The sequence below is a fragment of the Saccostrea cucullata genome, unplaced genomic scaffold (genome assembly GCF_032062105.1).
Source record: "Saccostrea cucullata isolate Sc308-1 unplaced genomic scaffold, CSIRO_AGI_Scuc_v1 ctg710, whole genome shotgun sequence".
Taxonomy (NCBI): domain Eukaryota; kingdom Metazoa; phylum Mollusca; class Bivalvia; order Ostreida; family Ostreidae; genus Saccostrea; species Saccostrea cuccullata.
In genome coordinates, this window is record NW_026918679.1 from 58,766 (window position 1) to 85,782 (window position 27,017).

General features: G+C 33.2%; 1 protein-coding gene across 1 annotated transcript; it reads right to left on the reverse strand.

Annotated features, from left to right (window-relative positions):
- Positions 1-114: 114 nt before the first annotated feature.
- LOC134269602 (uncharacterized) lies at positions 115-26,993 on the reverse strand. Its single transcript, XM_062751807.1, has 2 exons — positions 26,208-26,993; positions 115-4,944 (listed from the first exon to the last, which is right to left on the reverse strand). Exons 1-2 carry the CDS (start codon positions 26,991-26,993, stop codon positions 115-117), a joined length of 5,616 nt encoding a protein of 1,871 aa, XP_062607791.1.
- Between the last annotated feature and the right edge of the window lie 24 nt (positions 26,994-27,017).

Here is a 27,017-nt window from a genome sequence, read left to right on the forward strand (position 1 = left end):
TTTTTCAAACTCGTTTATAGTTAAAAGTTTCACTCTAACAGAAAAATTAAGCAAACAAAATCAAATAAAAATGAACATAACGTTCTTGTGGCAAAAATGATTCACTTCCACTGTTTAATATACTTCCATATAGTCATCTATTGCATCATACGTTTTTAATGGAGCATCTGCATCTTTTAAGTCATTTTTTGGTCGTAAAAAGAGGTCGCCCTCATAAAAACCTTGCCATTTCTGAATTTCCTTAATCTTAGATAGGGTTATCGTTTTTATCATTTCTTTTGCTAGTTTATTTCTACAGGTTTTCATTTTCTCCAATGACCTATATCGTTTTTCCATGTGGTACTCCGGATGATGCATAGAATACATTACAACCGTATCAAAGTATGGACTAATCAAGGAATCACGGTATTTTGAATAAGGAAAATTCAAATCTTTCTCATACAAATGAAAAATCGAAAACATCCTTGACATCCGTGCGATCTCATATATTGACTTATAATTTTTTTTCGTTTTCCCAGCGAAAGAAATCATGCAGAGACATTTAAGACTTGTGTCACGATCAAATACCTTACTTACATTTAGACAACTGAATGCTGTTAAGGATCTATTTAAACCTCTAATAGGACAGAAATACCTTCCTTGAAATTCGCGGGGATTTTTTTCCATAGAAAGAGCTGCTTTTAAATTTCGACCAAAATTTGCTGAAAAAAATTCCTTATGTTTCTTTTTATCATGAACATAAGATCCATCCATCGCGTTTTGTAAATCATTCACTGATTTACGTCCCTCTTTTTTTACAAGTTGCCGAAAGAACAATAAGAATTCAGTCTCCATCTGTGTTGCACAAGATAAAATGCCATGAAAATTTCTATTATTCCTTATTCTGTATCGGCACTTTCTTTCAATGGAATCTTTGGGAGAGAAAAACGGTCTGAAGTCCAATAAAGTCTTCAGAAAAAGTGTCATAAAATTAGTCTTGTTTTTCAACGGTGTGATTGATCGCCATGGGAGGTGATTGTAAAAAAGCATGAATTCAGTTGATTGAAATCCATGACTGTTTACACATAAAGCTATACTGGAACCAAAGAGCCTCTCAACTTCTTTTAAGATTGGGTACAAAGCTTTTGCTGCCACGACATGTACAAAACTTATTTCATTTCTATGTGAACACACATCATAAGGTTTCATATTCATCAATATGTCTGTTTCCCTTGTAATAGATAAAGCTATAAAATCATATACATATAAATTCAAATTATTTACTAAACGTTCTTTTTTAGAATTACCAGAATCATAAATAGTAATGACTAGTTCCCTTCTTTTGAACTCTTCTTTGAAACATGGGGAATTTTCTACTAAGACTTCCAAACTGTTTTTTCCGTCACGTGTCTCAGTTGTTAGTGACATTCCTAGGTTTCTGAGAATGGTAAATGCCACAAAATTCCCTCCCATGATAGACCTGTGGAGTAAGTTATATCCTTTTTCATCGAAGCACAAATCTAGAGAATCGGGAACAATTTGAAACATCTGTGTAAAGTTAAAGAAATATGTTATCCAGAATATTCTGTTTTCATCTTGAACAATTTCGTGCAAAACTGAATTTTGTGAGCACCGATATCTCATTTGTTTTAGAAAAGCGAAAATCATCGGATTTATATGGTGGTGAGTCAGAAGATGCTTCATAGATTCTATACCTTCTCTGTAAGTATATTCGCTGAATTCGAATGGGAAGTTAAAGTAGAGAATACCTAATAAATTAGCATTATTCTTCTGTAAGCTATAATTTACATATTTCCCTATAGAACGTTTTACTAACTGTCGAGATTTTGGCATGTTTTTCAATATAACATAGATCATATATTCATGAGGGATAAATATTTCAAGACGGTAATCTTCACAATTAGAATCATCTGTAAGAAGATAGATATTGCAATTTTCAACAGTTTTGATATTTTCCTGGTAAAGTATTGGTGTGTGTTTAAAGGCCATCTCTATTATATTGTCACCATTGACGTCCAGTATATCAAAAACCTTACTCCAAAAGTTTGTAGGAAGTTTAAGTTTGATGTAAAGACTCACAAAATTTACATTTCCATTTGCGCATGCATAATGCAATGGGATCCGATTGAAAACGTCTTTAAACAGTCCTTCGTCTTGTAGAAGATTTCTAAGGGTACTCAAATGGTATATATTAGATATCGTTATGACAAGTTTGGTTGACTCATTGTAGTGTTTTCCTCCACTGGCTAAGTAGTGGCAAACGTATTTATTTTCATTGTCAGGAGGGGGCTTTGGATACAGGGAAAATAAATAATTAAGAACATCATACTGGTTACAAATGGCGGCCGAGTGTAGAGGAGTGGAACCATTAAATGCAATCATATCGAATGCAGCTCCAAGATTTTTCAATGAATCTATCATTTCGATATTTCCTTTACAACAAGCATAATGTAGTGGTGTAGCACCCCTGCTATCTCTATCAGTCCAATTCCACAAGCTATGGAGTAGTCCAATATTAAATATCTCCTTATTCCAGTGGTATGCCAAAAAATGTGATGGTGTTATGTTGTATGGACACAGATTATCTATGTATTGTTTTCTTTCACTTTTGTGAAGGTCGAGTTTTTCTATTCTATTCCTTCGATATAAACATCTTGAAGACTTAGATATGCCTTTTGAATAAACGAGCTCAAATAAATCGGGTCTATGAAACTTGATTGCCGTAAAGGTAGGTGTCCTACCACCAGCTTCTCGGCAGTTGAAAGTATTGAAAGGCTGGTTAATCAAACGTTGCACAATTTCTTTATATCCATTTTGGACAGCAATCTCTAAAGCTGTCTCACATCGAACTAATCGTCGATCATCTTTAAAGATGTAGTTAACAGTGCGTAGATCGTCTATATTATCAATGACTTGGAGTCGAGTTTGGTGATATAATGTCCAGTACTGTGAGGAGTTACAAGGAAGACATGAGTCTATAGCACCGTGATATAAAAGTAAATCAACAATGTCCGAATGCCCATTTGCGGCAGCTAGATATAGTGAATGGTTAAGACTGGCAGAAAATTTTGATTTATATCTCAATAAAAATTCTCGGACGACATGTATATGACCATTTTCAACTGCCAAATGAAAGGAATTTGAACCAAAAGCTGTTTGATGCATAAGATCTGCACCAGATGTCAGAAGAGTTTGGACTGTCTTGAGATGTCCATTTTGTGAGGCAATATTTAGAAGACTATATTCCCAAAATGCTAAAGTTTTACAAAATTCCAACATGTCGACAGACTCATTTATGAATCTTGGGCCCAATCGGACAAAATTCACATTTGCGTTGCGTTCAAGAAGTGCTTTTAAAGTTTGGTGATTCCCATAAGCAGCAGCAACATACGATGCTGTCACATTACCACTATCTATTTCATCCACATTTCGAGATGCAATTAAATCCAAAAGGAGGGTCATCACAGAATACGAGTTAAATTTGACAGCAGCCTCGTGGAGAATGTGTTTATGACGAGCAAATTTCTTGACATACTTCTTGCCTTGCTCTAAGAACTTTAACTTCATATTTTGATCTTCAGAGCAAGAGACATATTCCACCAAGTATAAAATGCTTACTTTGGAAAAAGATTTTTGTCTATCAAGTATATTTAGATAGTATTTTGCAAACAAAGTGCATCCATCTTTTTTTAATATATAAAAGTCCTCCGTTCTCCTTTTGGTATCTGTTAAATATAACGCCAAACTTTTATGTACGAAAGATATTTTCCCTTCATACTGGCGTATGAAATGACTTAGTTCCTTTCCGAGTATCCTCATTACCTCAACAGTTTCTTCTTGGCCGATGCCTGCAACTTTTAATAACTCGTCTTCAGACATGGGCTCAACTGCGCAACATAAGACTTGAAAGATTTTTCTAACAGTCCTAAACATTCTTCTGTCTTGAAATATCCTATTGAGTTGATCGTTGAATAATATTTCAAACGTTGTAAAGCTACCTTGTAAAGAAATGTTTTCTTCTAACCAAGTGGGAAGAGCTTTACTTAGTAACAGCATGTTTCCTTTTGTATATTGTACAGCTCTTCTTATGGAATTCTGCAGATTTGAAGCTTTAAATACATCTGTAAAGTGATTTTGGTTGCTTAAAGACCATCCTTTAAGTTGCTCGTTTATATATTTTTCAGCATCTTTGGAGTTCTTGGGATCTAATGAACTCTTTTCGAAAACGTTCAACTGAGTTTTTGCTATTTGTATTTGAGATATATTCCTGGACGTAATAAGAAATTTAAAGCTTACAGGAAACTTCTGAAGGCGTCTCCATAGTATATAAAAAATATTACGGTTGCCATAGTCGAAACACTCATCTAAACCGTCAATGACGACAATGTATTGGTTTTCATCCTTATCTAAATCACCAATAGCATTTAAAGTTTTTAGAATTAAAAAGTCGAGACAACCCTCTGGGTCGTCAGTACATAAGTCTTGCTCAAAGTACTTATGAAAATTGGAACTCTGTTTTAAAACTTTAAAAAATCCTGGAACTCGTTTTGCAAAACCCCCTGCCAAGTTTTTCACGAAATTGCCAGGAGAAAGAGTCTTTCGAGAATCAAAGTTGCACAAATGGTACACAACAATACGCTCATAAATCCAATTTCCGGGTAGGCGTTTATCGCTCTGGCAGATCAGATGGGAAACTAGGGCGGATTTTCCGTAGCCCATTTCTGCAATGAATAGCACGCCTCTTCTTGAGAAGTGCATCGTTTCATCTAATTCATTCAAAAGCCATTCACGACCTATCAGCTTTTTATGTTGTGATCTGTAGAAGTCCATGTCAATCTCCAATGTAAATGGATATTCGTAAGTCGCATTTTTGCATTTTGCTTCATCTAAATACGAAGAAATCAGCACTGTTATCATATATAGACGAAAAGTAATCAACAAGGCCTAGTCTAGTTGTAAATTGTAAAATAATCTTGAAATTTATGTATATATTCATGCAACTCAATGAGAAAAATAAAATTGAATTTAATTTTTGTTGCCTTGTGTCGTTTGAAAAAAGTGTCAAAATGAACATTTTTCATGATTTTACACACAATGCTAAAACAATTGTTTTGACAAATTAAAACAATAAACAATGAAATGCATTGAGTTAATATATCATGCAGTATCAATTCTTTTCTTTAAAATTGTAAAGAAGATTGAGATAGCCTTGAATTGTAGTATTAAGTAATACAGGACATTAAATTTTATTTTGTATAATTATCAATAACTCGCTATATTAATGTTTATCAAAATATATACTTCTTTTATACCAATGAAAAAAGTTAATTAACACAAAGTGCCGTTTAATGTATGATAAAAAAATTCAAGCCCTGAATATCGAATGTCTAAAGCATTGTTTTTCATAGTGTTCATGTTCTTCTTCACCCTATAACTATAGCCCTGCTGGACACATTATTACAGGGGACGTAAATATACGAGGGCTGTTCAGTAAATAATGTCCTGAACTGTATGACGAACAATACAGATCTCATATGACATTAAACTTGACTTTCTCTCATTATTGAATCTTTAATGAATTTATAACAGTTTATGTGACCACTTTTCATCACATAGTTTCATTGTGAGAAGCTGGGAAACAAGGGCTATTCGAGACACTGCATTATAAATGATTGGTAAAGAATCAGTAAACAAGAGTGAAAATAAAAGCTTCATTAAAGCTGCGGTAAAACTTGTTAAAATTAAAAATCCCAAAGATATATTCACTGAAATATGTGACATTTACAGCAACCAATGCCTGTTTTATAGACAAATAAGCAGGTGGATTTCAATGATAAAAAATTATATAATGGACATAGAAAATTGGTACCCTCCTTGCCAACAAAAATTATAACAACTTATGTACTGTTTGCCAAATTTCAACAAATAATACTTGATGAAATATGATTGACTTTGAGACACAGAGCAAATTTGATAGAAATCATATCGGGAGTAATTTACACTGTTTTTATGAATCGTTTGATGGTAAAAAAGCTTGGTAGGTCACCCTATATTTTGAAAATGAGTAAAAACGACAGCGTGTGCGAATGTCTTAACAATTATTTTAAAATATCATCCACGTTTGCTTGATAATCAAAGAGATAATAGAAAGTGAATCTATTGCTTAAAACCCTCAAAACAAAATTTACCTGAAGATGTACTTGATAAAAACAACGAAGGTCTGACAAGAGCAAAGATATGCAAGAGCACAAAGACAGATGTATATGCAATTTTCTTAAATATTAGTGGAATTGTTGTTCAAATTCGTATTCGGGTAGACAGTTTAATTTCTGGAGGAGTCTAGAAAGCAATTTTTTTGCCAAAAAATCGAAAGGTTTATTAGAGGAAGGACCCAGAATCAGGAATCCACTACATTAAATTTCTTCATGACAGCGTCCAAATCCGCACGCCCCGAAGAGTAAAGGGGTTTTCGGGAAAAACAGAAAGTTAATGTTTTTTTACGTTAACAATATTCGCCAGATCTTTTACCTTTTGACTTGTTTGTATTTCCGAACTTGAAAAAAACCTTTCAGAAGGAAGAAACAATTCAAGTCCAGCAAATAATTGGATCTGCCATTTTCCAGTATACTAAGGGTCATACCCAAAAATGAGTTCTAAAAACAATCAAAGGCCTGAAGGCCCATAATGGCTTACGTGCTTGACATGTATGTAAAATGTAAGGAAATGTAGTATACTAGCTAGAATATTACTTAGTGTTTTCCCCAGAAATTTCTTAATGCAAAGGTGGGGGTCGCTGAATTGACGGCTTGAGGCGTTTCTTGGCAGTTGAGTTTATTTTATCTAAATTCATATTTAAATGAAAAATACAAAGTCACTAATAAATTCTTTTTTTTTTAAAGGTAAATAAAAGCTAAATATATATATTGAACAAATTGTCAATTTTTACTTAAAATTATTCAGCAAAAGAGTTTTTAATATAAAGAGACCTAATCACGAAAATTTGTTCTATTAAATTTTTCTATGTTTTATGTATTGTGCTATTTTTGCTATCTAGAAATAGGCCCCTAATGACCCTCCCTTTTTTTGTATCTACTCTTGCAGTCATCTTGAAACTTTTTGTTCTCATTATGTAGCACTGATGTAATGCTTACTGCATGTAGATATTGTCACTTGGGGCGCTTCTGAATATATAGGTCACTTTGTATTAGACGCACATGCGTTTGAACTAAGTACTTTCCCAGAGTTCATAAAGTAAATTTGTAAACATTGATTATGTAAATCACACGTTTCATTTTCAGTACATGCAAAAAAAAAGTCTTAAATATTATGTATTAAAATAATGAATTTTTTTTTAATGTCGGATCATCAATGTTATTTATAGAACGACCTGTGAATGTTGGAAAACCCCACATGTGCATTAACAATGATACTTAGTAATATACCAGTAATTAAATTGCAATGAACAAAAATTGACAGCTAGGCTATTGCATCATACCCCGTGCCGCGATTCGCATTGAGTTCACAACATTGAGTTGGCGGGAGATCGTGTTCGCGTTACCGCCATGTAAAAACGGCCTTAGGAAATCACTGCTTTTAGCAGCTGTTTCAACAGTTTGTAAGGTAAAATACATTTAATCTGTATTCCTACGAACTATCTGGCGCGATAACGTACTCCCGACAGAGTTCTCTTTCTTTCATTTAGATTGACTTACCTACACGGTGGCGCTGTTGACACATACGGGGTCAGAAGATATTCTTCCGCGTCCTCACAAGAGTTAATTCAATTTAGTTTTTTTTATTTGGTTTATCTTGTCTTCAGTAGCGAAAATTAAATGAAAATAACAAGGTTTTTGATTAAGAACTTGGTGAGTCATTTTCACAATAAAGGTAGAATAGAATTAAAGAAAAGAAGAGGACTATTTTATCTTGCTCATGTTTACTAGAATACATAGAACACTGCGACATTTAAGTCCGGACACGACAAAGTCCGGACTTTTAGGTACCCTTTCGAAAAGACCTACATAAGATTTTTTTCTATATTTTGGTGGGATTTTTTATTCTGACCTCATCATGTCAATCTCACCTTCCACATTGTAGTAGTTTTCTCATAAACCTCTGTCAAAACCTAAAATCCCATGGGAGAATGGCGGGATTTTTCATCCCACCAAAAATCCCACCAAAATCCCATGGGAGAAAAAGTACTGTGGGATAATTTCTCCCACATGGAAAAAAAAATCCCACGGTTGTTGCAAAAATGGGATTATTTTTCCCACAGGACAAAATATCCCACTAATTGATGTCAATATAGGATTTATCCTATATTTTTGGTATCTGATGGGAGAAATTATCCCACCAACCTATTAAATATATAACAAATCTGAAATAACCACAATAAGAAACCTTAAGCACCGTTAAGAGTGGTGTTTTATTTCTAGTGCCGAAGAATGTAACATGTAGTATTCTCAAAATATTTTTTTTTCATTATCATTTTTTGTTATTTACCCCCAATAAGGCATATTGTCTTGCTACTGATGATTTGTCTGTCTACCATCAGTTGCCATTCATTTTCTTTGCAGTGGTTGTACACATTGAAATGATATTTTACATGTATCTATCATATGAATATCTAGGTCTACGCAGGTTATCTATGTTACAATATATTTCTTTAACTTCTCTGAATGATTATGATTATAATGACAGCAGCTAATTTAACCATGTTAACATAATTAATTAACATGATTAATGAATCCAAGATATGAACTTCATAATTCTGACAGTACTTTTTACATGTCTTTCAATTAAAAATGTGTCAAAGTCACAGATTTGTACTTCTGTTATTGTGTTTGATACAGTCATATTTCATTATTTGTTCACATGTAACATGTACCTTTGTTCACATGTAACATGTAACATGCTCCTTCCTAACACTTCTTTCTGATAATAAAATGTATTTCTTTTTATTTACACCTGTTTAGTGTCTGTTGAAAGGTGAATTTACCCAAGGCTCATATACAGCTATACTATCTGTACCAGTTGATATAACTTTGACCATTTACTGATTTATATACTCACTTGCTAGTTGCTTCACTTTGTGTTGAGATGATAATGAACTAATTCAAGCATGTTAAACCAATAGCTCAAAGAAATGAATATGAATGAGACTAAATTGATTTAAATGTACGTGAATTAATCCTGAAAATTTAGTCTTTAAATCAATTATTGACTAAAATCTGATCAAATCACCAAATTCTTGCATCTCTGTTGCGACAATTCATCAAATGATGTATTATTTTACTACGATTGCCAAGCGCAGTTGAGATCTCAGATGATTTACAGTCAACTCGTACACAAACCAAGTCGTACTTAAGGTTTTAAAAAAAATGAGGAGTCAACTCCTCTACAAAGGTTTTTCTTTATGCCTCTGATTTTTCCTATACCATTATGCGCAGATTGTCTTTGATTTCCCGGTGTAATTAAATCTGAGGCATCAACTCCTACATATTTTAATATTGTAAAGGTAACATATTATATCATTTTAGACAACTAAATTTGATTAATAAACATCACTGCAACAAGATATACATGTATGTAAAATTTTACATTTTAACATTTAAGTCTTCTTTTTGTAAGTGCAAGTAATATATGTGGATATAAATGTAACTTGATATAATGCAGATAAGAAAGTTATCTTAAATATTTCAACAACATTTAAACAACAACAAAAATAATATTCCAAATTGGCTTAATATGATTGAGAAAAAAAAAAAGAAGAAAAAGAAATGGTCATTTAAATGCAGAAAATTTTTACCGGGTGGTATTTTTATTCCAGGAGAGGGAGAGGCTAATTTTGTACAGGTGTGATTGCCTTGGAGCTATAGCACTCTACCTGCAGGAATGGATACACAGTGAAATACCCTAAGGTGTCATTATAACTAATTATACCTGTGATAGGGATTTTAAAACAACTTAGAATAAGGCTTCTCAAGTACCAAGGTATTGAATTATATATTTTTTAATGTTTAATTTAACATCCCTATCCTTAGAAAAAAAATATTATATCATATACTACATGTATAAACTGCCTTTATGAGGATCTCACCATTATGACTCTTCGAGCATAACATAATTATGGATTCTCCCCAAGAAAATTTTAGTCCTTTAATATTTACAAATTATAATTTCAGATTTCGAAAGTTCATGCTTTTATTATAAAGAAAAAAAAATCCCATACTTGCCAAATTTCATTCAAAAATGAAAAAGTTATGACCATTTAAGAGAACTGAACACACCGGTACGACTGACTACATATAGCTTTGTAATGGATTCTCTCTATGTAAATTTCAAATCTTTTACAATTTATCAGGTAAGATTTACATAGTTTATGCCATTGCAAGAAATATAAAACCAATTATACTTGCGAAATTTTAGTGAAAAAGGAAAAAGTTTTGACTATTTAAGGAAACTAAACACACCTGTATGACTGACTGCATTATTATAGCCTGGTGATGGATTCTCCCTATGTAAATTTCAGTTCTCTAACAATTGATCATGTAAGATTTACAAAGTTCTTGCCACTGTTAGAAAAATAAAACCATACTTGCCAAATTTCAATGAAAGAGAAAAAAGTTATGACCATTTAAGAGAACACACCAGAGTATGTTATGCCTGACTGAATATAACCTGGTGATGGATTCTCCCTATGTAAATTCAGTTCTCTTACCGCTTATCATGCAAGATTTACAAAATTTATGCCATTGCAAGAAAAATAAAACCAAACTTGACAAATTTCATTGAAAAATGAAAAAGTTATTACCTTTTAAGAGAATTAACACACCAGAGTACGCCTGACTGAATATGGCCTGGTGATGGATTCTCCCTAGGTAATTTTCAGTTCTCTTACCGCTTATCATGCAAGATTTACAAAATTTATGCCATTGTAAGAAAAATAAAACCAAACTTGCCAAATTTCATTGAAAAATGAAAAAGTGTTGACCATTTAAGGGAACTGAACACACCGGTATGACTGCATGACTGCATATAGTCTTGTGATGGATTTTCCCTATGAAACTTTCAGTTCTCTTACCGCTTATCATGCAAGATTTACAAAACTTATGCCATTGTAAGAAAACTAAAACCAAACTTGCCAAATTTCATTGAAAAATGAAAAAGTGTTGACCATTTAAGGGAACTGAACACACCGGTATGACTGCATGACTGCATATAGCCTGGTGATGGATTCTCCCTATGTAATTTTCAGTTCTCTTACCGCTTATCATGCAAGATTTAAAAAACTTAAATTATGCCATTGTAAGAAAAATAAAACCAAACTTGCAAAATTTCATTGAAAAATGAAAAAGTTATTACCATTTAAGAGAACAGTCACCCCGGTACGACTGACTGAATATAGCCTGGTGATGGATTCTGGATCCCTATGTAAATTTCAGATCTCTTACAATTTATCATGTAAGATTTATAAAGTTTGTGCCATTTTAAGAAATATAAAACTATACTTACCAAATTTCAGTGAAAAAGGAAAAAGTTTTGGCCATTTAAGGGAACTGAACACACCGGTATGACTGCATGACTGCATATAGCCTGGTGATAAATTCTCCCTATTTAAATTTCAGATCTTTTACAATTTATCATGTAAGATTTAGAGAGTTTATACCACTGTAAGAAATATAAAACCATACTTGCCAAATTTCATTGAGAGTGGGGAAAATTATGACCATTTAAGAGAATACACCATTGACTGGGTATAATCTAATGATGGATTCTCCAAATATAAGAAGATATTGAAAAATATATTATACATGTATGAATTCTTAGTTATCATGGTTATTGAAATAAGTTGCAACAGATTTTTGAATGAGTCTTACATCAGAGACATAAATACTGAGATATTACTAGGTCTCTGCTCACATCCAAATATGTTGAATTTTTCACTTAAAAGATATAATTTTCATGACTGTTTTCATTGGTAATTACATGTAATGATCAGTCATGCAGTGTGGAGATGAATTCTGGAATATATGTGTGTATCATCGTATAGACTTAAACTCTGAAAGGTGTGAGAACCTTCCTTCGGGCAAAATTTCAATATATTTACAAAGGTGTGAAATTTAAGGTGTGAAATTCACTGATTTCAGGTTGATTGCTCTTGTACAAAGTTAAAAAGATTTTTTAGAATTAGTTAATTGAAAACCCATCTGCAAATCATCTCTTTCATAACAACACTAATAAAAGGGATTTTAATTAAGACTGCTTTTCAAGATTCAACACTCCTGCAATTAAATCAATCGGGTACTGCTTTGCATGTAAGCATTCAGTGGTCAGACTATCAATGGCTTCCTCTCTCTTTTTCTCTCTCTTGACACAGTATAAAATTATTGCATCAGCGGTATGAGAGAGAGAAAACATCGCACACGACCGGGAATTTAAAAAGTTTTGATTTGGGTCATTTTAATGAAAATTGTCAGTCGGTCGGGAGAAAGCAACTAAACACTTTATTTGAAAAGATGACATCATTGTTATTTTTCAATCGTTCTAGAAAGACCACATACACATGTACATATTTTTTAAAAAATTATTCTGTTACATATATATGTTAGTTGTATATCAACACTTGAGGGAAAGTTTCGATCGAATAGATCAAGTAAAATGCATACTGAAATAATCAGGCCTCTGAAAGCCTTTTCTGTTTTCTTTTTGGATGGGATGGGGTTTAATATAAATTCTAAAATTTTGTTCCATAATATTCGCAGCGTAATTGAAACGTCGGGGGTCTCTTTAGTTGTTGTTGTTGTTGTTTACTGAATTACGAGAAAATGTATTAGGAATATTATTTGCTTTCCGTTATTTGGCGACTGTAGATGGTGTACTGTGTACTTTTGTGTACTTTGCTCTTCTTTACTTTCAATATCAATTAATCCAATTACACTATTACTGTTTCAATTACACTATTACTGTTGACTGAAATTTTTAATAATTGTGTATTCTGGAATTCCCATCGCGACGTAGATTATTCAATTTCAAGATTAAACTGTGCTTTTGAAGGACTTTTAATCAAGCAGTATAACCTGAAAACAAGAGGAGACTCATACATATTTTTTGAATATTACACTCCTTATATACCAAGAGTTCCCCGGGGACAGCTTTACTTACTTAAGATAATTTAAATCAATAATCTATAAATTGTTATTTTTCTATAATAAACTTTCAAAGAAAAAGTCATCGTCATACGTATTGTAAAATAAAAAAATACATTAGCTATTATTGTTTAGTTTAAAAGATAATTCTAGGTAATGAAATGATCACATGTATAAATTTTCAAACCTTCATCTTCGATCCTAGAAAGGGACATAACTCTGCAAAGCGGATCTTGTAGTATAAGAAGACTAGATCGGATATGAGACATTTTGAAAGCAAGAATTAAAACTTTTATTTTGTGTATCATTTATTTTCCCATAAACTTTTTGACAACCTTTAATAGGTTTTTTTTCCGTAAATGGCAAAAGACCTTACTTCGAAATATTGACCATGTATTAACTTAAACTGAACGTGAATTTTTTGTGTTTTGTTTTCATCCGAGTTGGAATTCACGGAAATTTTATCAAAATTATTGGTTTTATTTATTTTCATAATCTCACATTATGTTTGATTAATATTACAGCAACTATAGAGTTTGGAGTTAAACCTTTTCATCCTTCTTTTGCTAACTCCCGAGAAAAAATATCTACACGCTCCAGATGTAGATTTTCCACTACCATCACTTATTCTTTTTTACTTCTGAACAAACTGACATTTTTTAATGCTGAACAAACTGACATTTGAAATAAAATATGTTCAGAGTTCAAAAACCTATAAGGAAAAAAAGATGTTTAATAAATCATTATATTCCTTCAAAAGCAGATCTTAATAAGAACATTTTAAAACTTTAAATGAAAAAAAAATTTAACAAATTAATTGTTAATAAAAAATTTCAAAAAATTAAACACGCTTGCAATCTTTTATATACTTCCTCAGATGAGGTAGAAATGATGAACCATATATAATTTTAAAATCTGAAATTAACATTTTGAAACTTGTACATGTAGACAGTGCTCGAAGACGGGACTAGACGCCTATTGTTATGCAATAAATAAGAAATGGCAGGTGTCAGTATGTAGGTGTGGATCCGAATCCTGTAATATACACATGTGCGTGTATGTGTACCCCTCGGAATACAGCCCTGAGGGTGAATCTTACAATAGATTTTCAATCCTCTGTGTATAGAGTGGTTCGACCATGCTCTGTGCGCCGAAGTTAATAAACAATGATTGAATAATGTGCCTCCTCTATCATACCTAGTACGCGATGTCCATGCATTTGCAATGTGGAATAAAAATAATATTAAAATTATAAAATAAAATGTATAAAATTTATTTTATTGTATAGCAATATAGCATGTTGTTATACCATCTGGCACAACACAAAACTTTTATTAATTGATAGTTAATTCTTTCAATTAAAAAAAGTCATGGAAATGAAAAATAAATCAACTGATGATTCAGGCACGTAGCATCGTTTTTAAAAGGGGGGGCCAGACGATTGTTTTGTTGTTTTTTTTTTATTTTTAATTATTTGGCCTGGAGAAGTTGATAAGCACAAAAAAAAAACATTGCCCAAATACGCAAGTTTCTATATTCGGAAATGCTATTTTGAGGGGGGGGGGCAACTTTTTCTTATGCCGACTTCTTACTGTACCATTTTGGGGTATAATATACTGCATTTTCTTTATATTACTTTACCGTAGTATTAACTTGGTAGAGGAGGGGGGATTTAGCTGTATTTCAATGAATATTTTTAATAGAAAACTGAGTAGCCTAATGTTGGTAGCTTACATATGCTTGTAACAGTAAATTAATTATGAGAAAAAAAAATAATTAGAACAAGACCAGATTGAGCAGTTAATATACAGACGATATAAGTAGATTTGAAAATTCCAATTAGAAAAATAATAAATCTACTGCAGTTGGGTTATCATCTTTTCGGTCTTTTAGTGAACACTAGGTCAAAGTCTATTCGGCCTTTTAGTCCACACTTGGTCAAAATCAAATGAGCGCTTTGTAAGAAGACCACCGTCATGATGGAAGTAAGAAGTTAACTAAACTTTATTTTAACAAGGGTTAATTCACGCAGGTTTTTAAATCAGTTTGATTGATTTAGCGTGTGTGAATTACTCCATTAACATCATCCCCAAAATTTCCATTGGAATTCTGCTGTGAAGAAATGAATATGTGTACGAGACTGGAGTGATGTAAGTATATCAGGTCCAGTACTGGACCTGTATATTACTCAGCTGTTACTAGCCCATTACACTGTGCATGCTATGAATTTGATTGGGGTTATTTCTGGCAAAATGGAATCAAGGATCTCTATGTGGTAGATATTACCACAGAGAGACTGAAGATTTTTTGGGATGTAAACATGGTCAACATGGTCAATTTTTTTTTATAACGTTTATTAGTTTTTTGTCTTACCCAAGGGAGGAGGAATATGTTTTGGCATGGATAGCTTTTTCCCACAAGTTGCAACTTTGTCTGCTAGGATGTCACATATCAGTTAGATTTTAAGTCACATTGTGCCTGTCTAAGGTTAATCAAGTTCAAGTTCAGTGTACAGCCTACTCCAGATATATTGAATTTCAGGGGACCACGAAAATTATTTCAATGTATCCGTAATTCAACATAAGCGAAATCGTGAAGCTGCCATTTTTTTTTTTGGTTAAATGGTCAATCCCGATTTTAAAATAAAGAACAAACCCGAACAAATTAATTTTGTCATCGTTTATCTATTACAGTGAACAGATTACATAGAATATGAGTCCTTGAAAGTTTAAATATTTTTTTTAATTTCTGTTTCATTGAAAAGACAGTCTTCAACTTCATTATTATTCTTCGATCGCATTTAATAACCTTACGGAGAAAATTCACCGGACATAAACGGTTGAGTACTGCTAAACGCTGCTTGTAGTTCATCGTAAGTGTACTCGGGTCAATCCCTTAGTTATTTCGCATATCAATTGCCATTTACAGTACGTATTTAATTTCAAAGTTATGTATTTTTCCTAGATCTGTGGGGGTTACTATATAACGTTTAGCTGTTTAGTCTCGATATTTCCGTATTATATATATGGACGCAAAGAATTTAACAGTGAAGAATTTTATTTCGTATGAGCATGCAGTATAAAAACACATAAGGTGAAAACTTCATTATTCACACCTTTGCATATTAACTGGTCAATCAGGCATAATTACTGTCACCAACCGTAACCACAGCCGCCAGGGAGTACTTCAATATAACCGTTATGAAAACAACTCATTATCATCTGTGGGAACCGACCAGTGGCTTCAATATAAGCGAAATTTCAATATATCTGATTTCAATATAACCGTTATTTTAATGCAAAGAATATGAGAGGCAAAAACTGGGGATTTATTTAGAACTTTTTCAAATTAAGAAGAATTTCAAAATAAGCAAGTTCAATATAAGTGGAGTAAGCTGTATTTTTATGGATACTAATAAAAGTTCGGTCTGACATTGGGAATAAATTCAAAAATGAAGCCCTAAATGGGGGGGAGGGGGATTTATGTTCTTTTATGGGTACTCACAAGGGTGGATCTGATCAACTGCTGCAGTGGTATAGATGTAAAATCTCTATTTTTCTTTAAAAAAAAAATGTGAACCAAAAATTATCACGTCAAAATCAAAGAACCAATCATATGATATTTATGGAAGTACCTTATGGAATCATAATTTTTTTTTTCTGTATCATGTGAATTATTCATATTTGGTGAAATGTTGTTATAAAAGCCATGATAGCATATACGACATATTTTGTGAAATATGAAAGACCTATCATATGTCATTAAAATGTAATGTAGCACCACTTTTTTGAATTAGGTCAAACATGAAGGTAAATATTAAGGTGTCAGTCTCAGATATAGCATGCACAGAAATATCATGTCACAGATAATGCACATGTAAAATATGAAACCCTATCTCTTCTAAATCAAAAGTCAAAAGGATTTTTGAAAAGTAGGTCATACTTCAAGGTCAAGGTACCATGGTCAAAAATCATTATTAGTTAAAAACATAGTTACATGTACTAGTTCATTATGAAAGGAATTACCACAGGGAATGCATGTATAATCTGAACATGTCGAAAGCCGTATCTCATCTCATTCAAAAGTTATGACCAATGTTTTAAGTTTTTGTGACAGATGAGCAGACCAAAAGACTTACAGATGACATATGATAAGATTCAATTATTAATTATCATGAAATCTTGCATTTGATAAAAAGGATGACAAAAATCAATAGAACCATACACTAAAAGGGATCGACTGACCTTGACATGATGTTGCATATACCCGGTAGATGCTTTTTATAAAAATTTAGGTCTTCTTTTAAATAATTAACAATAATTTATATTTAGGAAGTTTAAGTAGCTGACATAATAAAAAATATATCAAGTTTGACATACATTTAGATCTATTTCAATGCAAAAGCAATATCGATCAATATCGCCTGACTGCATTATGCAGAATGAAAATTCAGTTCTCTAAAGGTCATACGCAACATACCGGTAGTTTGAACTTTATTAGGATCTTCCCTGGAGTTTCAGAGTTTCACTTAATGAAGGACCTGGGTACAATACTTTGAATGTCTTTATATGGATTTGTACACCTCTTCTAAAACTGTTTGATGAAAAAGAAATCTGGAAATTATGTTCTGTAATTATGCCCCCGGATCGAAAGATTGGGGGTATATTGTTTTTGTCCTGCCTGTCTGTCTGTCTGTTTGTCCCCCCAACTTTAACCTAGCCCATAACTATTGAGTGGTAGGGGCTATGGCTTTCATAATTCATAGGTGTGTTACTTGTGACATTTTCTTTCTTTTGGTACCACCAAATTTCACCTCTTGACCTTGGAGTTTGACCTACTTTTATTAGTCCCCTACCGGTGAAACCGGGGGGACTATAGGTTTCCTCTGCGTCCGTCCGTCCGTCTGTCTAGCTGTCTGTCCCCGTCAGTCTGTCCCACTTGGTTTTCCACACTTTTTTTCTAAACGCTTGCAGATATTGAGCTGAATTTTGGTATGTGAGTGTATCTTAATGAGTTACAGATCAAGTTTGAATTTTGCTTTGCTTCATTGATTTTTGACAGAATTAGGGCATTTTGAATATTTTTTCATAATCGCTTAATTGAGATCAGATTCGAACTGCGCTAACTTCTGATTGTCGACAAAAATATGAAGCGAGGAAAGGACGGTGGAGAAATGAGTTGAATTTTCGTCTTAATGTGGATTATTTTATTAGTTTTAAGGCATTTACAACTTGAAAATCTTTCAGTTTTACCTTGGACATGACTTTTGCATATTATAAAATGACATCCAGAAGAAAAAGGGGAACCCGGTAGGGGACATGTATTGCTTATGCAATACTCTCAGAATGCTTGTTCTATTTGTTATCAACTTTAACTTTCGCCATAACTTTTGAACAGATCAAGATAGAGACTTCATATATAAAATGCATAGACTCCACTAATTAAGCACTTTCAACTGACACCAGGGACAATGACCTTTTGACCCTGACTGTGACCTATATGCTAAAATTAGATTTTTCGAACTTTCGGTATAACTTTTAAACAATAGGAGATAGAGACTTGATATTTGGTATGCCTACTTCACTAGTTAAGTGCTTTCAAACGACACTGAGGTCAATGACCTTGTGACCTTGACTGTAACCTTTATGCTAAGAATAGATTTTTCAAACTTTGTTGCTGTGGGGGCACAGTGTTTCACAAACACATCTTGTTTTTGTATATTTCTTTGAATAATGCAAACATTTTCACAATTTGATATTTTTTCAAAACCCCTAGTAACACTAAATTAGAAACATAAAGAATTATTGTTCACTTCCAACATATAAATTCTAACATTAATTATAGTGAACATAATGTATGTAAAAACTTAATTGATTTGTTATCCAATGTAGTTTTAATAGTCAAGCTGATGGATGTGATCATGGTGATAGGGATACATTTCAAAAACTAACTAGTGTTAAATAAAGCACCGTAGTTTTAAGCTTTGAATGCATTGATAAAAATGTCTTATTTCATCAAGTTCATTACATGTACCTGGGTTTTTGTTGTTTTTTTTTGCCGGTAGGTGGTTATTTCAGTTAGGTTAATTAAGAGAAACATACGAGATGTAATTAAATTTCATTCTAAGACTTATATATTCATTCATAAAGATGATGAAGATACCCAACATAATGATTAAAAGATAAAGAGAATGAATCAGATTGGTGATCAATATCCAAAAGACAGATGGTGGATCTAAAGGGAATGGGTTCCAATATTTTCCTTTGTTTATTGCATGGTTTTGAATTTCACATTTACCCCAGACAAATCAAAATGAGTTATTTGTAGGTTGATCTAATTAAGAGGCTTTATCTTTTTGATTATGGCTAATTGATTTCAAACAGTTTGCTTATAAGTCATGTGATATCATGGTCCAAAGTTATGAGTGGTGGATCCAAGGGGAGTTGATATTGAATTTTTAATTACTTATCATGCTTATTGTAGATCATCATGGCATATACTAATTATTATTGCACATTTATTTAAACATTTAAGTAACCTTTCTTTGTGTGATAAGTGATGGATCAAAGGCATGTATATTTCACCAGTAATTGTTTTGATAGTTGAGGTGGATCCAAGGGGGTGGATAGATATATTTTTAAATATTAAATTTTGTAATGTGTCAAAGGAATCAATAATGATCATGTGATGTTTATGGTTAATTGATTTTAAACATTTAACTTATATATCATGTGTGATCAAAATCTAAACTTCTAAGTGGTGGATCCAAGGGGGTGGATATTAATCTTTTTTAAATATTTGTGGTGGGTGCAGGATCAAAGAATATTAATGATCAATGATTGTGGTTAATTTATATCAGACATTTAGCTTATATGTCATGTTTGATCATGATCTTAATTTTAAAGGGATGGGTCCAAGGGGGAGTGGATATTTATGTTATATAGTAGTTGTGGTTGATCCAAGGTGAGTGGATATTAATTTTAAATACATGTATTTGTGATGGGTAAAAGGATATTAATGATTATAGGCTTATAGCTAATTGATTTCAAACATTACGATTATATGTCATGTATGATCAAGATCTAAACTTATAAGTGGTGGATCCATGGGGAGTGGATATTAATTTTATTATTTTTTAAATATTTTTTGTGGATCAAAGGATATAAATGATTATGGCTAACTGATTTCAACATTAAGCTTATATGCCATGTGTGATCATGGTCTTAACTTACATTAGTGGTGGATCCTTGAGGAGTAAATTTTTTATTTTAAAATATTTGTGGTGGATCAAAGGATTTTTTTATTATAGTTTTTTAAAAAGAAGAATTGCTGTCCATCCAAGTGTTTACAGAAGATTCCCACTAATGCAGTTTTTTTCATCAGGAAGCAGTTTTGGAAACTGGTCATTACTCAGCAGAATCAGGAGATTTCAGTATTGTATGCAAACAAAGATAAGACAGTGTCACTAGCACAAATTTAAGTCCCCTTTCGGTTGATTGTACTTTTTCTTAACAAATAAAAATCAGTATCTCAGACACTCCTCTTCTCTTGGCAAGTCATTTGGTTGAGTTTTCTCTGGCAATAGTATTTGTTTATGACCCACACTTTAATTAAAATGGCTCTACAAAAGCAGTTTAACAATGGGTATATAATTTGAATTTGTATATAATTGAAGATAAAATGCTTCATAAAGTATATTCAGACATTGCATTCTTATCCCATTACTCCCATATCTGCTTATTTATTTATCCCATGGGATTAAAAATACCCAGTATTATGTACTTTGCAGGATTTTTAATCCTAAGAAGGGCAAATATGGGATTTTTAATCCTATGTCGCCTATTATGGGAGAAAAAATCCCATGGGAGAAAAAATCCCTCAAAGATTTTTTTCTCCCATGGGATTTTGGTGGGATTTTTGGTGGGATGAAAAATCCCGCCATTCTCCCATGGGATTTTAGGTTTTGACAGAGGTTTATGAGAAAACTACTACAATGTGGAAGTTGAGATTGACATGATGAGGTCAGAATAAAAAATCCCACCAAAATATAGAAAAAAATCTAATGTAGGTCTTTTCGAAAGGGTACCTAAAAGTCCGGACTTTGTCGTGTCCGGACTTAAATGTCGCAGTGTTATAGTGAACTCTTTGCCGTAAAGATACACCGGGAACTATATGGCTTCGTAAGCCATAATAAGAAATTGGATAAAAAATGTTAGACATGTGTTTTAATTAAAAAAGATTAATAAGTAAAATCATGAAGACTAAATCATTCAAAAGCGTCTTTTGCTTCTTTCCGAGCACCGAGGACATTATTTATTGAACAGCCCTCGTAGTTAATGATGAAGACATTAAATCAGTAATTTTAAAAGGTCTTATAAGTAGGGTACGCCGATCCTCCAACTTGGGTCGGTATTTCAGAAATATTATGTACTCTGTAGAGTGTAACGCCAGGCGATGGGCCAGATATGAAAAAGAAGACATTAGTTAATAATGAGGACCTTAAATCAGTTAATGGTGAAGACATTAAATCAGTAATTTTAAAAGGTCCTTAAATAGGGAACGTCAATCCTCCAACTGGCGTCGGTATTTTATAAATATTATGAACTCTGTAGAAGTTAACACCAGGCGAGGGGAAAGATATGAAAAACAAGAGGCCCATGGGCCACATCGCTCACCTGAGCACTGTGGCTAGGAAAAAGCAGAATTGGTTTATACTTGAAAAGCTTAAATCCAAAAGTAGTCCCATGACCAATCCTGGCTTTGCTATTCTTGAGAAGATTTTTAAAGAATGTTCCTATACATTTCTATGTAAAACTTTGGTCGGCCGTTTTGGCCCCTCCCTACCCCTGGGGGTCATAATTTGAACAAACTTGAATCTACACTACCTGAGGATGCTTCCATATAAATATGATCAATTATGGCTTTGCTATTCTTGAGGAGAAGATTTTTAAAGAATTTTCCTATATATTTCTATGTAAAACTTTGGTCGGCCATTTTGGCCCCGCCCTAACCCTGGGGGTCATGATTTGAACAAACTTGAATCTACACTACCTGAGGATGCTTCCATATAAATTTGATGAATTATGGCTTTGTCATTCTTGAGAAGAAGATTTTTAAAGAATTTTCCTATATATCTCTATGTAAAACTTTGGTCGGCCATTTTGGCCCCGCCCTACCCCTGGGGGTCATGATTTGAACAAACTTGAATCTACACTACCTGAGGATGCTTCCATATAAATATGATCAATTATGGCCTTGTTGTTCTTGAGGAGAAGATTTTTAAAGAAATTTCCTATATATTTTTATGTAAAACTTTGGTCGGCCATTTTGGCCCCACCCTACCCCTGGGGGTCATGATTTGAACAAACTTGAATCTACACTACCCGAGGATGCTTCCATATAAATATCATCAATTATGGCTTTGTTGTTCTTGAGAAGAAGATTTTTAAAGATTTTTTCTATATATTTCTATGTAAAATTTAGGTCGGCCATTTTGGCCCCGCCCTACCCCTGGGGGTCATGATTTGAACAAACTTGAATCTACACTACCTGAGGATGTTTCCCCATAAGTTTCATCTTTCCTGGCACTGTGGTTCTTGAGAAGAAGATTTTTAAAAGATGCTACCAAATTTTCATTAATTCCCAATTATCTCCCCTTGAATGAGGGCGTGGCCCTTCATTTGAACAAACTTGAATCCCCTTCACCCAAGGATACTTTGTGGCAAGTTTGATTGAAATTGGCCCAGCGGTTCTTGAGAAGAAGTCGAAAATGTGAAAAGTTTACAGACAGACAGACGGACAGACGGACGCCGGACAAAATGTGATCAGAAAAGCTCACTTGAGCCTTCGGCTCAGGTGAGCTAAAAAGGCTTTAACACTATGTCAGAATGGATTAAACGTATCAAATCTATGTTACAATCGCGTATTAAAAGATTATGGGGCCATATGTAAACCATCTATCCTTCTTTATTCGATAATCCAGAAGTGAGAAAAGAATTAAATTAAAAGGCGCCGTTTTGGTATTTACTGCCAAAAAGTGATATTACCTATTCGAATATGATGACTTTAAACGAGACTGCATACTGATATTCTTGTTTCATCAACTTGTCTGTAAATAACTTACGTCGTTTTAGAAACTATTCATACGTAGAGCATGCTCTTGTGTATCGAATCAACTGAGATATATAAACTCCATATGCAGGTGATGAAAGTATAATGCTGCATAAGTAAGGGAAGTTGACGATAGAAAAGTTAAAGTCATCAAGTTTATCATAGAGCTTGGTTGTTTGATTACCATGAACGTCTTTTTCAAGTAAAATGTCCAAGTATGAAGTAAAAGAACTTATATTTAATTCTACAAGTGGTAAACCAGCTTATACTCATAGTTCCTTTTCTAAGGAAGATATTCTTTAAAACCACATGTCAGTTTTGAATATTTTTAAAATTCCAAACAACGAAAATGAATTTGAATTACTATATCTGGATTCCGAAACTTCATAAAAATCCAATCCTTATAAAGATACATAGCGAGTTCCAGTAAATGTTCAACCAAGCCTCTTTCTTTACTCCTCATTAAGATGTTAACAGTAGCGAAGGAGAAACTTCAAGAGTACTGTGCAACAATATACAGTATTTCTGTTTTCGAGAATTGGTATAAATCAGATGTGGATTTTAAAAATTCCAAGGAATATTTGAAAAATATGAAATCACAAGATTCTACCAAAATCAACAGCTTGAAATAAAACGTACGACTGTTTAACTTTACACACAACCATTCCCCACGATATATTAAAGTCCAGGCTTTTTGATACCATCGACAGCTACTTTTTCAATAAAAATTGGAATTTACTTATCTTGCCATTGGTCTTTGGTCATTTGCAAAATTATTTTGTTAAAAATTATTCTGATTGTACACACAAGTACTCTGAGGTTGACATAAAAAAAATGCTTGAGTTTCCGGTTGACAATATCTATATGAATTTTTGAGACCAGGTTTTCCATAAATCTATTGGAATTCCTATGGGTACCACTTGCGCCCCGTTATAAGTAGACCTATTTTAATATCTGTATTTATATGAAGCAGAATTTTTCCCAATCTTATACGTGAAAAGAAGAAAACACTTGTTATGGCCTTCAACTCGACATTTACATATATCCACGACGCATCGTCAAATAACAGTGAATATTTCCATTCTTATATCGATACAATATACTAGTATCCCGGTGAGCATGAGATAAATGATATCATACAGTCTGACACACCTGTTTCATTTTTGGATATTTTACTTTAAAAAGATGTAAAAGCTGAACAGAAATCATAAAAGAAATGTGTCCGCCATTTTTGTTCCGAGAACTGCTATACCTGTAGACCCCTATATAAAGGGCAGGACTTAGTCACTGTTAAGTGTATTCAGTCAACAACGGTATAGACGGACGTATGCTATACAGCAGCTGCACTCGGTAGAGACAATAAAAACGTAATACTTCGTCTAATGCAGGAAAGTTATATAAAATTATAGTTGAACAGGTCAGTGCAGTACACAAACAAACACAGATACACGTAACTGCAATAAAATGTAAACAAGGTAATGCAAGATAACCAGCACAAACATGGGTCGCCATTCCACGCCGATACCAGTGACCTTAAAGCATTCAGGTGTGACGAATCTGAAGTGTATTCCCTGGTGTTGATGTAGTGTAGATAATGATATCGAAAATGGCGTATGCCTATTTACGAGTCGTGTTCAGCTTTAATGATAATCTAACAGCAAAGCTCTATGATAAACGTGATGACTCTAACTTTTCTATCGTCAACGTCTCTAACCAAAAGATGTAGCAATACCTTCATCAACTCCATACAGAGTTTATATATATATATATATATATATCAGTTGATTCGATACGCAAGAACATGCTCTACGTACGTACAAGTTTTAAACGAGGTAAGCTATTGACAAACAAGTTGACGAAACAAGAATATCAACATTCTCGTTTAAAGTCATCATATTGTAAATTCTATGGTCGATACATGGACCTTGTTAATAAAAACAATTTATCAGAGTCAAATGCTGACTGACGTTTTTCATACAAATTGTTAGTTCATTGTTATAAGATTTAGAAAAATTCTGCTTCCAATGAATACAGATATTAAAATAGGTCACTAAAACGTCAATCAGTATTTGACTCAATGATAAACGTATTTGTTGACGAGGTCATTGTATCGACCATAGAACTTACGAAATTATGACTTTAAAGGAGACTGCTGATATTCTTGTTTCATCAACTTGCTTGTCAATAATTTACCTCGTTTTAGAAATTGTTCATACGTAGAGCATGCTCTTGCGTATCGAATCAACTGAGATATATAAACTCCATATGCAGATGATGATGGTATATAGTCATCACGTTTATCATAGAACTTGGTTGTTAGATTACTATTCTTTTTCAAGCAAAATATCCAAATATGAAACAGATGTGTCAGACTGTGGCATCTTTTATCTCAAGCTCACCAGGATATATCGCATCGACATAAGAATAGAAGTTACCATTGTTAATTGATAATGCGTCCTTGAAATATCTTCCGAAAAGTTTCATGTATTTCCAGTACGTCTCATGTTGGAGTTTGGGTCCATGGGCCTACTGTTAGGATTATAATCTATTACATCCTCACAACATCAAGGGTTCTGAGTCTGGCAGTTGGACCCCGGGATCCAAAGTCGTGTTGACTCAGGACCCCTGACGCTGTGAGAATGAATCTTTTATAAACATTTATACTTTACATAAGAAGTTATATAAAACTCTTCAATTTAAGTCTACTAAATATAACAAATTAATAATTAAAATAACATCAAACGTGTCTTAACAATGTCGTCATTTAAATGACTATTTAATTAGACTCAATATATTTTTAATCATTTTAATTTGGGGGGAGGGGGGGGTCAGTATATTATGTTTTGTTGTTGTTGGTGTTTTTTTTTTTTTAATATCTGCACATAATATCATGATAAGCTTACCCTTTTCTTCCAAACCACCAAAGTTTCTTATTATGAAAGCAATAACCAGTATAGTCAGAGAGAGTCCGATCAGCAATAAGTTTCGTTTTGGAAAACTTCTTATCCTAGTTTCAGGTTCAGGAATGGATAAAAACTCATCGACGTCTGCAATACAAATGTCTGTTATACTTTCAAAAACGCGACATGCTTCAATGTCCACCAAACTTTGGTTTTCATTTGCCTCTAATGCTTTTAACTTATTCACAGTTATTAAAGCCCATTCATAAGTTTTGTGAGAAGGGTGTTGAAAGAAATGTATTAAAGTACGGATCGATTTTTTCAGTCTTCTTTTAGATATTACAAAGTCCTCTGTGTGAGCAAAGTCAATATTTCTCACTTTACGAACAGACTCAAGAAGTCTTATGTTATCTCCCACCAAAAAATATCTACAGTTCTGTAATATAGAAAGCATTGTCTGAATGTCATATTTGAAAGTTCCCGCGTCACGGACATATATACGACACAGTTCTACCCTCGCCTTCGCAGGGTCATTCCCCGACAGTAAAGATACGTCAATGTCCTGCCATTTCACTCTGTTTCTATGTGAGGGGAACCGCATCAATTTTTCTATTTCATCTTTCCACTGAACACAAGTCCTGCACCACTGTTTCCTGTCGGTAAAATGTTTGCTACACGACTGAGTACAGACAGTTGTTGAGCTTAGCTTTCTCTTCAAACGTTTGTATGCATTGTCCATACAGTGGTCAACATGAGTTTTAAGACCAACAGTGGAATATTTCAAAGCTTGGATCAAAATAAGGAAATTTCGCTCTTCTGCTGAGTAATCATCCATTTTAAGTGAGGTCCAACAACAGAA

What these genes read in the sequence shown, in the direction of transcription:
- LOC134269602 (XM_062751807.1), bottom strand. Translation starts at nt 26,993, where the DNA reads ATGGATGATTACTCAGCAGAAGAGCGAAATTTCCTTATTTTGATCCAA. An exon ending in GACTCTCTCTGACTATACTG is followed by an intron (nt 4,945 to 26,207) that starts GTTATTGCTTTC and finishes CAACTAGACTAG; the next exon opens with GCCTTGTTGATTACTTTTCG.